General features: G+C 39.1%; 1 protein-coding gene across 1 annotated transcript in view; it reads left to right on the top strand.

The window, feature by feature from the left end:
- Positions 1 to 16,006, top strand: part of cdkal1 (CDK5 regulatory subunit associated protein 1-like 1) — a 252,024-nt gene that overhangs the window by 179,536 nt on the left and 56,482 nt on the right. The window contains exon 12 of the mRNA XM_062422643.1: positions 8,195 to 8,257. Within this exon, the coding sequence (XP_062278627.1) occupies positions 8,195 to 8,257 (63 nt within the window). The remainder of the gene's footprint in view (positions 1 to 8,194; positions 8,258 to 16,006) is intronic.

The raw sequence follows: 16,006 nt of genomic DNA, 5'->3' as shown, positions 1-16,006 counted from the left end.
TCCTCTAGAAAGCCTTTTTGCTAAATCAGCCTCTTTTTAACATATGATATTATTTTGAGAGCTTGTTTTAATATTTATTTGATGACTATGCGGTCTCTCAAAATCACTGATAATGCATGTAAAGTGCATGTAAAATGTCAAAAATGCAAAGGCAACAAAGCGATGACTTTCTTCACTTTAACAGTGGTGTATTTTTGTTTACCACATTGAATAAGATCAACTTGATCACAATATCATCCTACATTTGTAATAGCCATTCTCACTGGTCATCTAATTGTTTAAATTTAATATTGGTTCTTGACAGAGAATAGTCAAAGGAGAGAGAGGGAGTCATAATAATACATTAGGTGCACTGTAACAAGTACACCTGCTTCGGTGGTTAAAGCTGCACACAACATCACATCATCAGTCAGCATGCACCTGTTCTCTCTCTCTCTCTCTCACACACACACACAAACACACAGCGAGTGGTGGCAGCTAGGCGACGTCTATGCCATGTAGGGTCAGTCATTAATAAAGTGCACCAGATGGTTTGTCTGGGACACAACTGTGTTGAATAGCCACAGGAGGAATGGATGGAGAAGTAGATGGAGTAGGAAGCAGAGACAGAAGAGGGCCTGAGCGAGAGATGAGAGGTAAGGAAGGAGGGAGAAAAGCTAAAAGGGAAAGGGGGGATGGATGGGGGGAATAATATTAGACGGAAAGAAACGGCTATAGGGACATGCTGATGGAGGGGCCTTGAAATTACAATCTCCAAGAGCCCCTACTCACCTACTTAAATGTGTTAGTTGTAGATTATGAGGATGTCATTCACACTATTTGACTGTGAGAAATCTGGTAGTCTGTCTGTTTTATATTTTACATTAACCCTATAGTAGTGCACTCTGCCCTTGAAAAGCAAGTGCAGATTTTGTACCTTTTTTTTTCTCATTATATGAAGGTTTCCCTTTTCTAGTATCATTATTAAAATGATGCAAGGCACAGTTTCAGACTCACAAAATCACATTCATTGGGATTGTTGCCCTCACACAAGATGTTTTCAGTTATTTTACTTATTGTACCTTGCAAGACAGATGGCTCAAAGGTGGTTTTAGACATGGTAGTAAGTGTAGGTTGTTGCACCTTTGTAACATATCTTGAGATGGTGTTTGGTAGGAAGTGGTTAGGCTTGTCAACAGTATCTAGTGTTTTGACAGCAATGGGCATTCTTTCTGATAAGCTTGGTAAGCGTACTGTCAATGTGTCCCATTCTCCAGAGTCGCAGGTATTGTTATGTGTGAGCACGTGTGTTAAGTGGAAGTAGCTGGGATAGATAAATATTATGAGCTGTCAAATGTAAGATTGAAGTATGGGGTAGGAAATAGTTCCCCTCCTGCTTAAGAATCCTGGAAAATTGACTCAATTTCTTATACTGGAAAACACACTGCAAAGAAGAGAAACTGGAATGTTATTTCCTTAGTTTTTTAAGGATTGCACTATATTCTTGCCCTTTTCCATTTTCCTGCACTCACTTATACACTGATTTGTAAAATAAAATAAAAAAAGACATATTACTCATTGTAAAAATATACATTATTAGGCCTAAGCACTGGTTTATTTATTTTAATAATGCTGGCTCCTTGTAGATAAAAATCAGGTAACTGAATATAATTCTGTTGCACTATTAGTACACTGGACGAATGTGAGATAATTCAAATACAGAAAGCAGGGTTGGCCAGTCATTATATTACCAAGAAGTGATAACATATGCTTTAGGAAAGGTATACAAATGAAACACCCTACTACCATAGTGCTAATATTTGAGGATAAATGTATTGTTAATATTAACTTTTTTTTATTTTGATGATGTTGCATCACAAAATACGGATTTGCTTCATCGGTTTCATTTCCAGCCATGATATAAAACACATATTTGAATAGAAAAACACACAGATTTGTCTCAGTAGTTAGGTGAAGCAGAGAAAACACATAGTGCTGGCGAGAGTCCAGCTGTGATGAGGTCCAGGTGTTTTGTGGTATCTGTAGGTCTAGCTTATTACCTATTGTAATAGGTGATATATGAGAGAATGCAGGATGGAGGGGTAGAGCAGAGGCAGATGGAAGGAATAGGAGACCACAGGGATGGAGGGAGAGATGGGAGCATGTTGAGAATAAAAGGATGTGAATGCTATTAGCTTGGATCTCCATAATCATCCCCAGGTGACCAGAACTTAGGCTTGATAAATGGACCTGCTGAGAGGAGGGTGTGTGTGTGTGTGTGTGTGTGTGTGTGTGTGTGTGTGTGTGTGTGTGTGTGTGTGTGTGTGTGTGTGTGTGTGTGTGTGTGTGTGTGTGTGTGTGTGTGTGTGTGTGTGTTTTAGGCTGGTATTGGTATGTAAGATAGAGTTGAGAATGAACAGCTGCAGGAGAGAGAAAGAGAGAGAGGGAGGATGTGATAGAGAACGAGATTAGCTGTTGTAGTGGGACAGTGTTTTTTAATTTCCCTAGGTTGTAATTGGTTAAGAACTCCATTACCCACGAGGCACCAGTGCGGCTGCTGTCAAAGTAAAACAGCTGGCTGGCCACTAGTAGCTCCATCTCCATGCTTCACTATCATTTATCTACGCCTGGACACACCCGCATGGACACACACACAGACACACACATGCATACTTCACCCCCTCTCTGTCTCAAATGCAGACACTTACTCTCTCACACACATATCAGGGGAGGCAATAACACTTAACTAAAGGCAGTCTAACAGGTATTAAGGTTGAGTTAATGGTTAAGTTGCTGTCTGGGGCCAGGCTGCCCTGCAGATGATTAATGAGGACCTAGTTCACTAATAATGGAAGGAATAACACGTTGCATTTTAACGATCACAGTTTTTAATGCCACATTTAAATGCATTTTTGGAAGCGGAATATGTCATCAGTATGCTGTTCAACAAGAGTTTTAAATAGCTGGAGGGACTGACAGTAACTATTTTCTGCAGAGTGTAAAACAATGTTTTCCAGTAGATTTGAGTAGGAAAGAGTGTCACCCAAACAATTCAAGATTTGAGAAAAAAGGGAATTTAATTGATTCCTGTGTGAATATTTAGTCAGTGTAGCTGCAGGGTAATAGTGGTGAACAAAGCATTACACACAAATTTGCGAGAACAGTTTTAAAACTTGCACACTTCATTATTGTTTTAAACAATGCTCAAATTAGCACCAAGATCATTTAGTTAATGTGTTCTTGTTTTATGCGTGTTCAACCAGTAATGATATTTTCCCCACTTCTAAATTACAAAAAAAAGATTAACTAATTTAACTAGTAATGTGATTTTTCTCTAATAATATAACTTTAATCTATTAGATACTGACTAAGTAGACAACATACATTGTATTAGAAAATTATTTCCCCAACTGCTCTTAATTTAACAATGTTTTATAGTGCACAGTTAGTGAGATATGTAATGAGTGTAGCAACTGTGTATATAACCTTGCTTTACTGAGTTGAACATGTGTCTTAATAACACAATGAAAGCATGTTAAGTTTATAATGCCCTCTCATGTAATATAATCACATTTCTGGTCCATCTTTATAGCATGTTAGTGTCACAATAACCCACATATGATCGCATTTAGCATAATCTCTCTCTCTCTCTCTCTCTCTCTCTCTCTCTCTCTCTCTCTCCTTCTCTCCCTCTCTCTCTCTCTCTCTCTCTCTCTCTCTCTCTCTCTCTCTCTCTCTCTCTCTCTCTCTCTCTCTCTCTCTCTCTCTCTCTCTCTCTCTCTGTACAATATATAGTAGATAACCTTTCTGTACCTTAATTAAAAGGAAATGCAGTAGTTCAGGCACTACCCATCAACAAATAGATGGAACATGTTTTGTCAAGTGACCTCTACAAAGAGAGAAAGGTTCCACACACAGACACCCACATAACATCACCATTGTGACCATTCTCCTTGTAATGCTTTAGGAAGTGTTAATCCTTCACACAGACACACATATCATGCCTAAGGTTTTTCCTAGAGTAAGATAACACACACTCACACACAGATACACATGCCGTAGGTCTAGGCTCTATAGCACTAACATCTGTCTGTCATTAGGGAAAGACAAACAGGCACATGCTGGTCAGCCGGCGGCTTAGACACTAAAGGCCAAAGCAAGATCAGTGTTACCTTGCCCCACAACAGATAAACTTTGGCACTGATGTGCACATACTTGTTCACATAGACATGCACACACACATTTTTACTCAATGTCATATGCTATCACGCATAACTTTTTCTTTACATGATAAGTGCATGCACAGTGTCTTAGTATTTAGTTATTTTTTATTAACTATCCATAAATCCTACCCTACATTACAGTCAAGAATTGCATTTCTTGCCTCAGAGCTTTACAGCAGTATGCACATATCTCTATTTTACATGAAATTGTCTTGTGTAAAAATGAGTGTTTTTATGTCCACTTGTAAAGCATTACTCATAAAGCGAATAAGTTGTTGGATGTTCTTGGCAGAAGTGTGTGTGTTTCTGTCTACACTGCTCCTGTCTGTGTTTGGAGTCTGTGTATGAGTACAAGTGTATACATCCATGTAATGTCACTTCCCCTTAGACACAGCATCCGTCTCTGGCGGCAACAACAGATGGACGTCATGGTAACAACCATCGTTCATCATCACTACGGTGACAGGTCCACAGACACACACATAGACGGTGGCTTTGCATTGCTGGGTTGTCTACAACACAACCTTGACAGCATGGTAGATTAACTTCTCTGGTTGATGGACCACACAGACATGCACGTACACACACATACCTGTATAAAAACACATCATGTGCAGCTGTAACACGCTACTAATAAAGCTTGTAAAATTAAATATACAATGGAATAAAAGCAAGAACACAGACTGATGTTTAATAAGGTAGACTTTAATTAGAAATGTAAAATTAAGTATTATTTTTAAATTATATTTTTACAATATAACAGATTTTTGTGTATTAATCAAGTAGTTATAGAGCTTTTTTCTGTATGATGTATGCAGTTCTCAGCAAAAATAAACTGTGAAATGTATCTGTTGATAATCATATTGACAAAATACCTGCAACATTACACATTTGACCATGGTTTCAATGTAATGTCTTTACCTGTCACAGACATTACAAAAATATAGCAGCTCTCCATGTCATAACAAGGATGTCAATTATTGTCAACATATGATATGAGTAGGCATGTCCGATAATATCGGCCCTCCGATATTTACAAAAAAATGTAATATCGGGAAGTATCGGTATCGGGTTTTTATAACCAATGTTTGTTCTGTAGGGTTCAGCATTTCCGAGCCTGCATGAACGCAGCATTGGACGTTTAGCGGCGCGCACTTGATGACGTATAACAACAACAACAAAGCGCTAGACTCGTGGGTCGCTAACAGTGGCTAAAAAGTTCATAGCGTCCACCGCCATGTACACGAACACAAACCAGAAACGAGGTTTACCTCCTCGTTGTCGTTTTCTTTGTTATGTTTTCTGCGAGTCGCCTCTGTGACGTCACCGTCAGAGTCCGATGGGTCCTATCTGGGTCCTACTCTGCTGGAGACACAACAGCTGAGAGGACCGAGTGAGAGGACGTTTCTGTAAAGGTCCCGCCTCCAGAAACGGGGCTTATGTCTGTGGTTTGGAACTATTTCCAAGTGTGACCTACGGATAGTACATTTGCAATGACTGCAAAGCAGCATAATAAATATGGCAATTTTTTTCCATAACTTAAGTTGAAGTTCTCTTATTTTGCACAGACAGTGTTTACATTTGGAAAGCCATGTTGCATTTATGTATGCATCCTGTTGGGCATCACACTACAATTAGGCATAATGTTTTAATTCCACAATAGGAGATATGTTATGTTGTTACCTAACAGTTTTGGTGTAAAAAGCCTGCATATATCGGAAATTAAGATTTGGACAATATTGGAATATCGGATATCGGCAGAAAAGCCAATATTGAGCATCCCTAGATATGAGTGAGATGTGCTCAGTTAAAAAGAAAAAAAAAAGAATAATGGAGAAATACAGGCATTGCAGTAACTGCGCCGCAGCAGCAACACTGTCTGTGTGGGACACAGGTAGGCGGTGTGGCCCAGACTTCTGCAGGCGTGTATGTTGGTGTGTGTACTGTTGAACTGGATCAATTCTGCTGGGAGCTCATTGGGCGCTGAAAAATCCTTACCTGCGGTTGCATCTGTCTTACACACAACACACACAGACACACACACACAGCAGAACATCACCTAGTACAGACTGATAGTGAGAATGATGAAGAGACGGCAGGAGGAGAGAGAGAATAGTTTTGAGGAGCAATGATGAGAGGATTGCTCTCACCTAAGGTGCTCCAGGCAGAGAGTGAGAGACACAGACTTATAAGGGGATGGGGGTTGGCAGGGTTGGGGGGTGAGAGAGTGGAGACAGAATGATAAGTATGAGTGTTCCTCACTGGAGAAAAACAGAGGGAGAGGTGAAGAACTGAAGGGGTACATAGAAAGGCAAAGTAAAGAGTATTTGGAGATTCTGGAGAGCCCTTTGGCAGTGAGAGCAAGAGGGAATCGGGTGAAAACAAAAATGAGAGGATGGCAGATGGACAGGGCCAATGATTATAGGATTGTCTGGATCAGAAGAGCTCTGGGTGAACAGAATGAGTATGAGATGGATAGAAATGGAGCATAGGGTGAAGAAAAACAAATGAAGGGATACACAAATGGAAGCAATGGAGAGAGGGACAGTGATGAAAAGATTGGCCTCACTAGAGAGAAAAGGGTGCGGTTGGCCAATGGAAAGGAATACAATTGTCACCTTTAAACACTTCTACCCTTATACTTTTATTTCACCTTCCTTCTCTTGTCTTTGCTGTTCATTTTGTCAGCCACTTCTTTTCTTTTCCACTACTTTTCCCTTTTTTTGGCACTTAAAAATATATCCTTCCAGCCTGTAATGTGATTTCATAGTTAACTTTTGCAACTTGGTCCAACTTTTTCAACTTGACTACACATAATGTATGTATTAATAGATTTTTCTTTCTCTCTATCTCTACAATGACCCCTCTCATCTGCTCATACTCAAGCTGTCTTTGCCTATCCTGAAGCTGCATTTGTCTGTCAAGCTGTAATGATGCCTGTGTGTGATAGTAGAGCGACTTGTAGGTTGTCTGCTCCATATGTACAGAACTGGCCTAAGGACATTAAATCCTGCCCTTTACATACTAACTAACACTGAACAAGACAGAAGGAGAGAGCAGGAGCGAGCATTGCAATGAATGCAAACTCCCTTCAGCTAGCATATACATATATCCTTCCCCCTTAGCCAGACATGGCCTAATCAGCAAGCTAATTAGCGTTCTTTGTAACTGCGTCGGCCTCATGTAACTGATTGCATTAACAACTGCCACACATCAAACAGTCATGTCTCACGCTTGTGCATCTCATTACACATTAAGGACATGCAAGGTTAAGGCCAGACTCTAAGCAGAAATAAAATGAGAAACTGAGCAATATTTTCTGCCACAGCTGGTGGGCAAATAAATGTATTTTTTCCCCTCTGTTCATTCCATATTTTATAGATTTAATGAATTACTGTAGGCGTTGTTCTCAGCCATGATATTTTTCTCCCTTCTGCTTAAGTGACCCAATAAGTTAACATCAGTTGAACTGTGCTGCATGTCCATCTATATGCCATATCATATCATTAATGCTGTGAAGAAATGTATAAAATCTATAAATTCTGATCAACTGACAAATTATGAATTTCTCCACTTACACAATTCATGAAGACAACTGCCTAAGAGACAGTCTACAGTACAAACTGGAGAAAAGCTTACATTTGGTGATTAATCTTTCTGCATTGGACAATAGGGAACAAGTCCTGCAGTTCATTTTATTTATGAGGCCTGATAGGGTTTGGAACGGTAAAACAGATCAAGGAAAAAACAAGGAATACAGAGAGAGTCGCATTCATATTGTTTAATGGCTCGCACTGATTAATATGATAATGATAATGATAAATCATTAATAAAAAGCAGGTGGTAGACTTTCTTCATCTAGATGAATGGCTTTGAAGATTCTAGGAAAAAGAAGAAAAAAAACATTTTGCACTGTAAATAGATGTTATATTGTGTATAAGGTGTATAGTGGCTTTTAAATTTTACATCTTTTGTTTTTCTTCTATCCACAGAAAAAGCAAAGGACTAAGGAGCTGTCACAACTCTTCCACTCTTACAACCCCTATGACCACAAGGTAAGACGATCACTGGTTCAGATATGTGCATGTGCCTCAATCAGTCTGCCTCCGGCCTGTTTCAGTTTGTCTTTAAGACGTGCAGGTCTTTATTTTTTCTGTGCGATACAGTGAATTACGTGATCTGCTCATTCGCTGTCTGAATCAATGTATTGTCTTCATGGCTGTGGTGAGTTTGTTGTCACCTCAAGATAGACACCTCTAGTTAGCGATCTAGTGGATAAGAACAGCTCAAGTGTTTGTTCCTGATTACATGGTATAGTGTGTGTAAGTGTAAGTCAGGGATTTATCTTCTCAACTGTCTGGGTGTGTACTCGTGTATTTATGTGTGTATGGACTCCTGCATTATGAGGTTAACATCTGACAGCAAACTGACCCTGCCTCTCTTTAGGTATGTTTATGATGATGAAACCCTTGTAACAAGTGTATGCGTGTGTGAGTGAGCGCTTACATAAAGACGTCCCTCTGAAGTGACAACCCTGTGACAACAGCTGTCACCACGGTTTCAGCCATCAAGAATTAGACAAAAATGTATGTTGACATATTAGTACATCTTAAGTCTGTGTATGTTTTCACTGAGCCTCATATGTATTTCTCACTACACATATACATTCTTGCCCAACAGCAGAGTAGTGATGTAAACACTACTTTCTTATTATTGTGAGAAATAGGACAAAATATTGTACAAGAAGGCAACAACCTGCCACTGCAGATTGAATGTAGTGGAAGTGTTTTTCACTGAAGGTCTTCCTTGTAGTTTTCATCATCATTCTTTTTTTTTTCTTCTATTTGTAGAGTTTACATCTCTAGCTGAGTTTGTGCCTGTAGTGCAGGTGTTATATGTTACACACGAATTAAAAGGATATGAGAGATCACGTTTACACTGTGGCAGATGTGGATATTGCCTCCCCCCCACACACACACACACACACACACACACACACACACACACACACACACACACACACACACACACACACACACACACACACACACACACACACACACATAATAATACACATCAATCACACATATACAGGGAATGTGAATTGAGCTAAGTTAGCAGTGAATATCTTCATAGTACATTGTACAAAATGTTTGCATTTAAATGAGATGCTTAGTATTTGTGAACATGCATGCACCTCCAGTATGATTCCCAGAGGAACTGAGAGAGCCACCTGTTTTGACAGTGTGCCTTACTGAGCCTGCTGTGCTGAGCTTCTACATCTCACTAATATCACTGAACACTTTTTTTTCCTTCGTGCTTCTCTGTGCTTTTGTAAACATGCTGATTCATTAAGGTTAGCATTGCTCAAGTAATTGAATCATTTTATTGGAAATGTCCCACTAAGCCCAAGGAATAGCTCTGAATACGTAACACCTTGCAAACCAATTCCAGAACTTTTGAAATATACTTGTACAGAGCCCCTTATAACAGGAACATGTTGTTGGCTGTAAAAACGTACTGTTTGCTCATTCATGTCATGTGGCAGCTGTGGCCAGCTTGGATTGCAGTGGAGATTGCAGTGGATTCTTATAATGACAAATTGTAGTGGTGCACAAACAATGGTTTCTCCTCTGTATCTATGTATATATAGTTGGAAGCTAGTTTTTGTGTGTGTGTGTGTGTGTGTGTGTGTGTGTGTGTGTGTGTGTGTGTGTGAAAATACACATACCTATAGGGGGTATGTGTTTTATTCTCAAAAGCAGAATTTTGTGTGAAGTACCACTTTAAAGACACTGTATTGTCTCGCCAGTTCTTAGACCTCTTGATTCACTCTGAGCCAGTGTGCAGCCTCAGATCTTCAGGGATGAAGCCCCCTGTCCATTCCAAAGATAAAACTGAAGACGAAACAAGGCCGCAGTTGAAGCCCTACACCTTTTGAAGTGCCCTCTCTGAGAAGTTGTGCTTTTTTTCTTTACTAGAAAGGAAATTGTTAACAACTGTTTCAAAATATGAATTAGTAGGTTCTACTACATGACATCTCCAAACATCAAATCCCCAGCAAAGTAATATGTCAACTAATGCACTGATATTGTTGCCTATTTCACTTGATTATCTAAAGAAATCCTTTTATAAGGTGTCTAATAGCCCAACATAGCCAACACATTGAAGTTACTAATCTTCCATGCAGCTCAACATACAGTCATGTTCCTGTAGGTCTTATTCCATTTGCTGAGAACGTGTAGAGGTGGACGTTAATCCCCTTGCATTACAAACCCAAATAGTGAGATGTGATTTAATGATAATAAATGCAATGTAATGCATGCTTCCACCCGTATCAGCCATGGTCCTGCTGTCCTTGCCCGTGTCCATACACTGAGGAAGCATTGAGGCAAATCAGCTTGTATTAAGCCCATATAGCCGTTAGATAGAAATAAATGAAGTCTGATAATGTCCCTCATTTTACAATAAATTCCCCTGGGTGTCTAGCCTTTCAGCTTACGGTTTTATGTAAGGATATTTTGTGTTTACCAACATTTGTGTGTGTGTGTGTGAGAGAGAGAGAGAGAGAGAGAGAAAGAGAGAGTGAGCGAATGAGAAAGCGTAAACAGATTTAGGGAAGGGACAAATTGGTGGCGTTACAGCTATTATTGCTAATACGCATCCTCCTATAGGTACAACAAGGTCATTAATAAAGAGTCGGGGTAAGGGGGGTTTGGGTTAGAGAGGCTTTATTGTTCCAGAGCCTCAGGCTACCAACCAAATGAAACAATGTTTTTAAATGAACTAATTGTTTTTTTGTTGTTGTTTTTTTAAATAACAAGCTTGTTTCTTAATCTCCCATGGCTAACTTGGAGTCACAAATGTAGAAAATGTCTAGCTTTAATGCAAACAAACATGACTATCAATGAGATTTATTTCTTTTTTTGATTGCTCTCTCTCTCTCTCACACACACTTCCTTTCTTTCACTCTGTACCTTAACTAGTGTTGTAAATGTTATTGTGAGTTAGAGCTTTTCATGTTTGTTCATAAACATACAGACAATTGCACTTGCTGTGTGTGTGTGTGTGTGTGTGTGTGTGTGTGTGTGTGTGTGTGTGTGTGTGTGTGTGTGTGTGTGTGTGTGTGTGTCTCTGTGTGTCTCTGTGTGTCTCTGTGTGTGTGTATCTCTGTGTGTGTGTGTGTGTGTGTGTGTGTGTGTGTGTGTGTGTGTGTGTGTGTGTGTGTGTGTGTGTGTGTGTGTGTGTGTGTGTGTGTGTGTGTGTGTGTGTGTGTGTGTGTGTGTGTGTGTGTGATGATTAATGTGAAGTATCCTATAGCCAGATGGTGCTGAACAAGGCCCATCCATCAGCAATGAAAAGACCAGTGGGCAGAAAGCTGGCAGAGCACTTTGTCTAGGGCCAATGCCCCACACTGGACACACTCACACTGTCAGACACAACACACACAAACACACTCATTCTCTCTAGGGCCTTGACTGTGTAACCCACTGAGCCATGTTGGAGTCTTGTGTTGTGTTTTGAAATACAAATTATCGCTTGTTTTTTCTGCCTGGGTTCCACATGAGTGGTGGTGCCTCACCCTGAAAATAAGTCTGGTGTAGTTTCGACAGTTACAGTCACAAACTATTCTGAACAGTTTCAGTTCAAGGGTCAAATAGTTGAATGTTCTACCATTCTAGTCATTTGTGTTCATATAAGTCTCTGAATAAGAGGACATGAAGAAGACATTAACTGCACTGTCTAAAAAAAATTGTGTGTATGTGTATTTACTGTAGTTACGGGAAAAGTATACTTTCAAAATACACAAATGGATTTCCCTCCCTTTGCTCTTATTACTGTGTAATCCAATGTTAAAGATTTTCTCCAGACCAGTTTTAAGATGAATATAAAATACTTAATAAGAATTAAGTGTCTGTTTTTCCACAAAAAGTTCAGTTGTCTTGTTAAAATACTTAATATTGCATCTACTCCTTCTCCCTCTACAAAAATGCAGATATATTACATTTCATTCTATTCGACACAATAGATCTCCTGCTTCTACTGAATAGTCAATTCTCAGTGAATGTGTGTTCATGGCTTCATGTTTTCACATCACACCTTTTGTAAGTTGTGTACTGGACCAGGATTGCATTCAAAACTATTTGTCACAAATCATGCTTAAAGGCTCATCCCGTAAAATCCGATTTTCAGTGAGCACAGACAAACTTTTTCACTTTCAAGCAGATGAACGTGAAAACAGCATTCTAGTTTCAATCTCTGCAGATATATTACTCTGCACAATGAAGCGCAAATATTCAACTGTAGGAGCAAAAGTGCAGAGGGATTTGAAGTTTTTCTCCCAGAAGGCTTTGCACTACCTTGTCGAAGTTGTGGAACTCTCATCATGCATAGGTGTGTCCACGCATTCAGCTGTTTCTGGCAGAGCTAACAAAGCCCCTCGTCCCTCTCACCCCACGCTGTCATCGTCTCCTGAGAGCACACAGACACTCGCATCCATTCTCCACGCTGTGTTCATAGGCCTGAATGACAAGGGTGACAGTTTTCCCTGCAGCAAGAGAGGAGGGACAAGCTGTCAACATGGCCCATTGCACCTGCCCAGCCCCACACGAGACACAGAAAGAGAGAGAGAGAGAGGGAGAGCAAGAAAGAAACGTGGAGGATGAAAATAGATAGGGAGGTAGAGGTTGGTAAATGAAAAGCTGATAATGAAAGACTAACAAGAGAAAGAAGGCATTAGGAGAAAATAAAACACTTAATTACACTCAATAAACTTCCCCCTTCAGTTATTGTGAAATCCCAGTTTGCCGCATAGAAGTTGACATAATTATTTATCATTTGAAGAAAGAGAAAAAAAGGTAATTAGTCTAACAATTCTCTCTCTCCACAACAGATCACTTTTTTATATTTTCCGCACGTTGCTAAACTGAACAATTAGTATTCTTCTTTTTTTTCTCCCATTTGGCTTTTTTAATTACTTTTATATTGTAGACTGAGATTTTCTTAAGCTGCTGTTTTGCATTGTTGTGAAAAGCTAACCTCCATCTTTGTCGAACTTGACATTTACTTGCCACATTTTTTTTCCCCTCCTTTGCTGTTAATTAACTGACTATGCAAGGCATAGAAGGAGGTGGTGGAAAGAGAAAAAAAAGAGACAGAAATATTGGATGTGGTGATTTATTTTCTTGCCATGCTCCCTTAACTTGTCTTTCCACCCATCTGCTAATCTGGCTATTCGGTGAAAAACATTTCCAGGTTCTGCATGGCTCTTTAGAAATTCTGGACATATCCTAAATTATCTTATAATAATCATATATCATATAAAAGTCTGGTGTATGGTGTGACATATTAACGGATGTTCAAACTATACATACGTAATGTCACATGTTCCCTATGAGAGCATCCAAAACAATGCTTGGTTGTGAGATATATCTCCCTGTGGGAGTCTATGAGCTGCTAATGCACAACGTTTCAAATAATGGGGCAAACATATGTTAAAGTAATCCCTGTGAGCAGAAATCTAATGCTTCAGACTGCTCTGAGCGCTCGGTTTCCAACAGTTCGAGACAAGCTTACTTTAACTCATAACAGATTTCTTCATATGAAAGGCACAGCATGCACAGTGCAGGGAGATACTATACAGTCATTTGGCGATAGCAGAGTAACATTTGACTTGCTAGGTACCTTGGTTATTTCCTGACAGGTGATATTTCCCATTTGAGTCTGCATTTTAGCGCATGTCCAACACATAACTTATTAGCAGATAATAAGTGCAAAGAAGGAAGAAAAAAAGTAAAATCCCGCCACAATAATAGTTTGTTTACATAGCCTCCAGAGTCGATTGATGGAAGTCGGCCATGATGCAACTTCAGGAAGCTAACCAATCTCTCTAGGTCTTGTTTTGTTTTTCTGTTGTTTTAATTAAATGCAGTTGTGTTGCCTAATAAGTATCTGATGAATATTGAGAGCACCTTGCTATCTTGGTATGACAAAGTCAATAGACAAAAGTAATGGGTTATATAAATGAGAGAGTCAGGTCAGTTCAGCTAAGATACAGATGGGAGGCATATTAAAGAAGAAGAGTGGAGAAACATCCAATGCAGATGCCTCTTCACCAGGGCTCACTGAATGGTTTGGGGAGTATGATAACATTGTGGATAAAATAACAAGGGCCTTTACGGTCTCCAGATCTTTAACCCAGTACAGCACTATGCTTTCCACCATGATCTCCACAAGACAAAATGATTTAATATAAACTATCATCTTCAAATCTATTTATAGATGTCTCTGATTGTGTCTCATGCTATTTGTCTTTTTGTCTTTTGTTTGTTTTTATTTTCTACCTGCTGGACCCAGGCCTTTCTCGCAAAAGGATCTTGATCTCAATGAGATTGCCTGATTAATGAATGAATGAATGAATGAATGAAGGCTTTATTTCAAACATGTAGAAAAACAAAAACAAAGAAAAAATATAAATATATGTATCTTACATAACAGAAAACAACAGTCAAACGCACAAAACAAGGAAAACAAAATTGATTAAACATGTTTGAAAAGGAGTAGGAAGAAGCATTCGCTTATTGAATCCTACCCCTTCTCCAAATTTATAATTCAACTATTTATTATTTATTTATTTCCTGTGTGTTTATATCTTATTTATGTATGTATTTTAATCCTAATTGTTATTTATATTTACTTATTACCATATCTAAATAATCAAACATATTTGTCTGATACAGACTCAAAAGAAATAAAATAAATTAAACAGATAAACAAATAATAAAGAGAATAATATGTGCAAACCCTAGTGCTCGTCCCACCCTCCTTCCTCCCTGTACCTAGTGTAAACCATGTGCTTATACCGCTGTTTAAACATGTTCATGCTTGGACATTGCTTCAGCCCCCCCGACAACCTGTTTCACAGTTTCACCCCACATACCGACACACAGTGAGTTATTAAAGTTGTGCGAGCAAATGGATGCTTGAAGTTCATTTCCCCCCTGAGATTATATCCCCCTTCTCTCTGAAAAAACAGTTTTTGAATGTTGACCGGAAGTGGATTGTTGGCTGCTTTGTACATGATTTGTGCGGTTTGAAACTGAACTAAATCTATAAGTTTAAGTGTTTTTGATTTCAAGAATAAAGGGTTGGTGTGTTCTCTGTAACTAGTGTTGTGAATTAAAAAAAGGTTGTATATATAAATTAGGGATATCTTGTGGAAGAATGGTGTTCCTCCTCCACAAAGGTCCACAGGACTGCCATGGAGCACTGAAGGTGTTCTGGAGGCTTGCGGTGGCCTTACACCATACTAAGACACTTGATATTGTTTTTTCCTTTAATTTGTCCCCCATCTGTATGTATAATAACTTACTCTACAGGGTAATATTATACCTCCTGTTTGATCAAAGGTAACACAAATGGAACAAGACCTTGTGTGTGTGTCTACATGTGTGTATAGTGATATTCCACCCACATTGCAATGCTGCTCGCCAAAGACTGATTTTCTTCTATTACTGCACAGTAGAGCACTATAGCCATGGATACATGCTGTCAATCTGTCAAGGTTACACAACAGGGACTTAAGCAACACATACACATATATGGCCCCTCAAAAGTACACACACAAGCCTCCATAATTACTTAGTCCATTCAGTGCCAAACATTTGCCTTTGAAATATTCACAGGTTCTACATTCCTGTAATTTATGCAATGGCACACTATGGCTTTGTTGTATTTGTTTTAGAGACATACACAAAAACATTATACTACTCTTGCCAAGCATGGCACTCATTTTTTTGTTGGTA

The sequence above is a fragment of the Scomber scombrus genome, chromosome 7 (assembly GCF_963691925.1).
Source record: "Scomber scombrus chromosome 7, fScoSco1.1, whole genome shotgun sequence".
In the NCBI taxonomy this organism is placed as follows: Eukaryota; Metazoa; Chordata; class Actinopteri; order Scombriformes; family Scombridae; genus Scomber; species Scomber scombrus.
The sequence above is the reverse complement of the archived record's forward strand: the minus strand, read 5'-3'. Positions and strand labels throughout refer to the sequence as shown.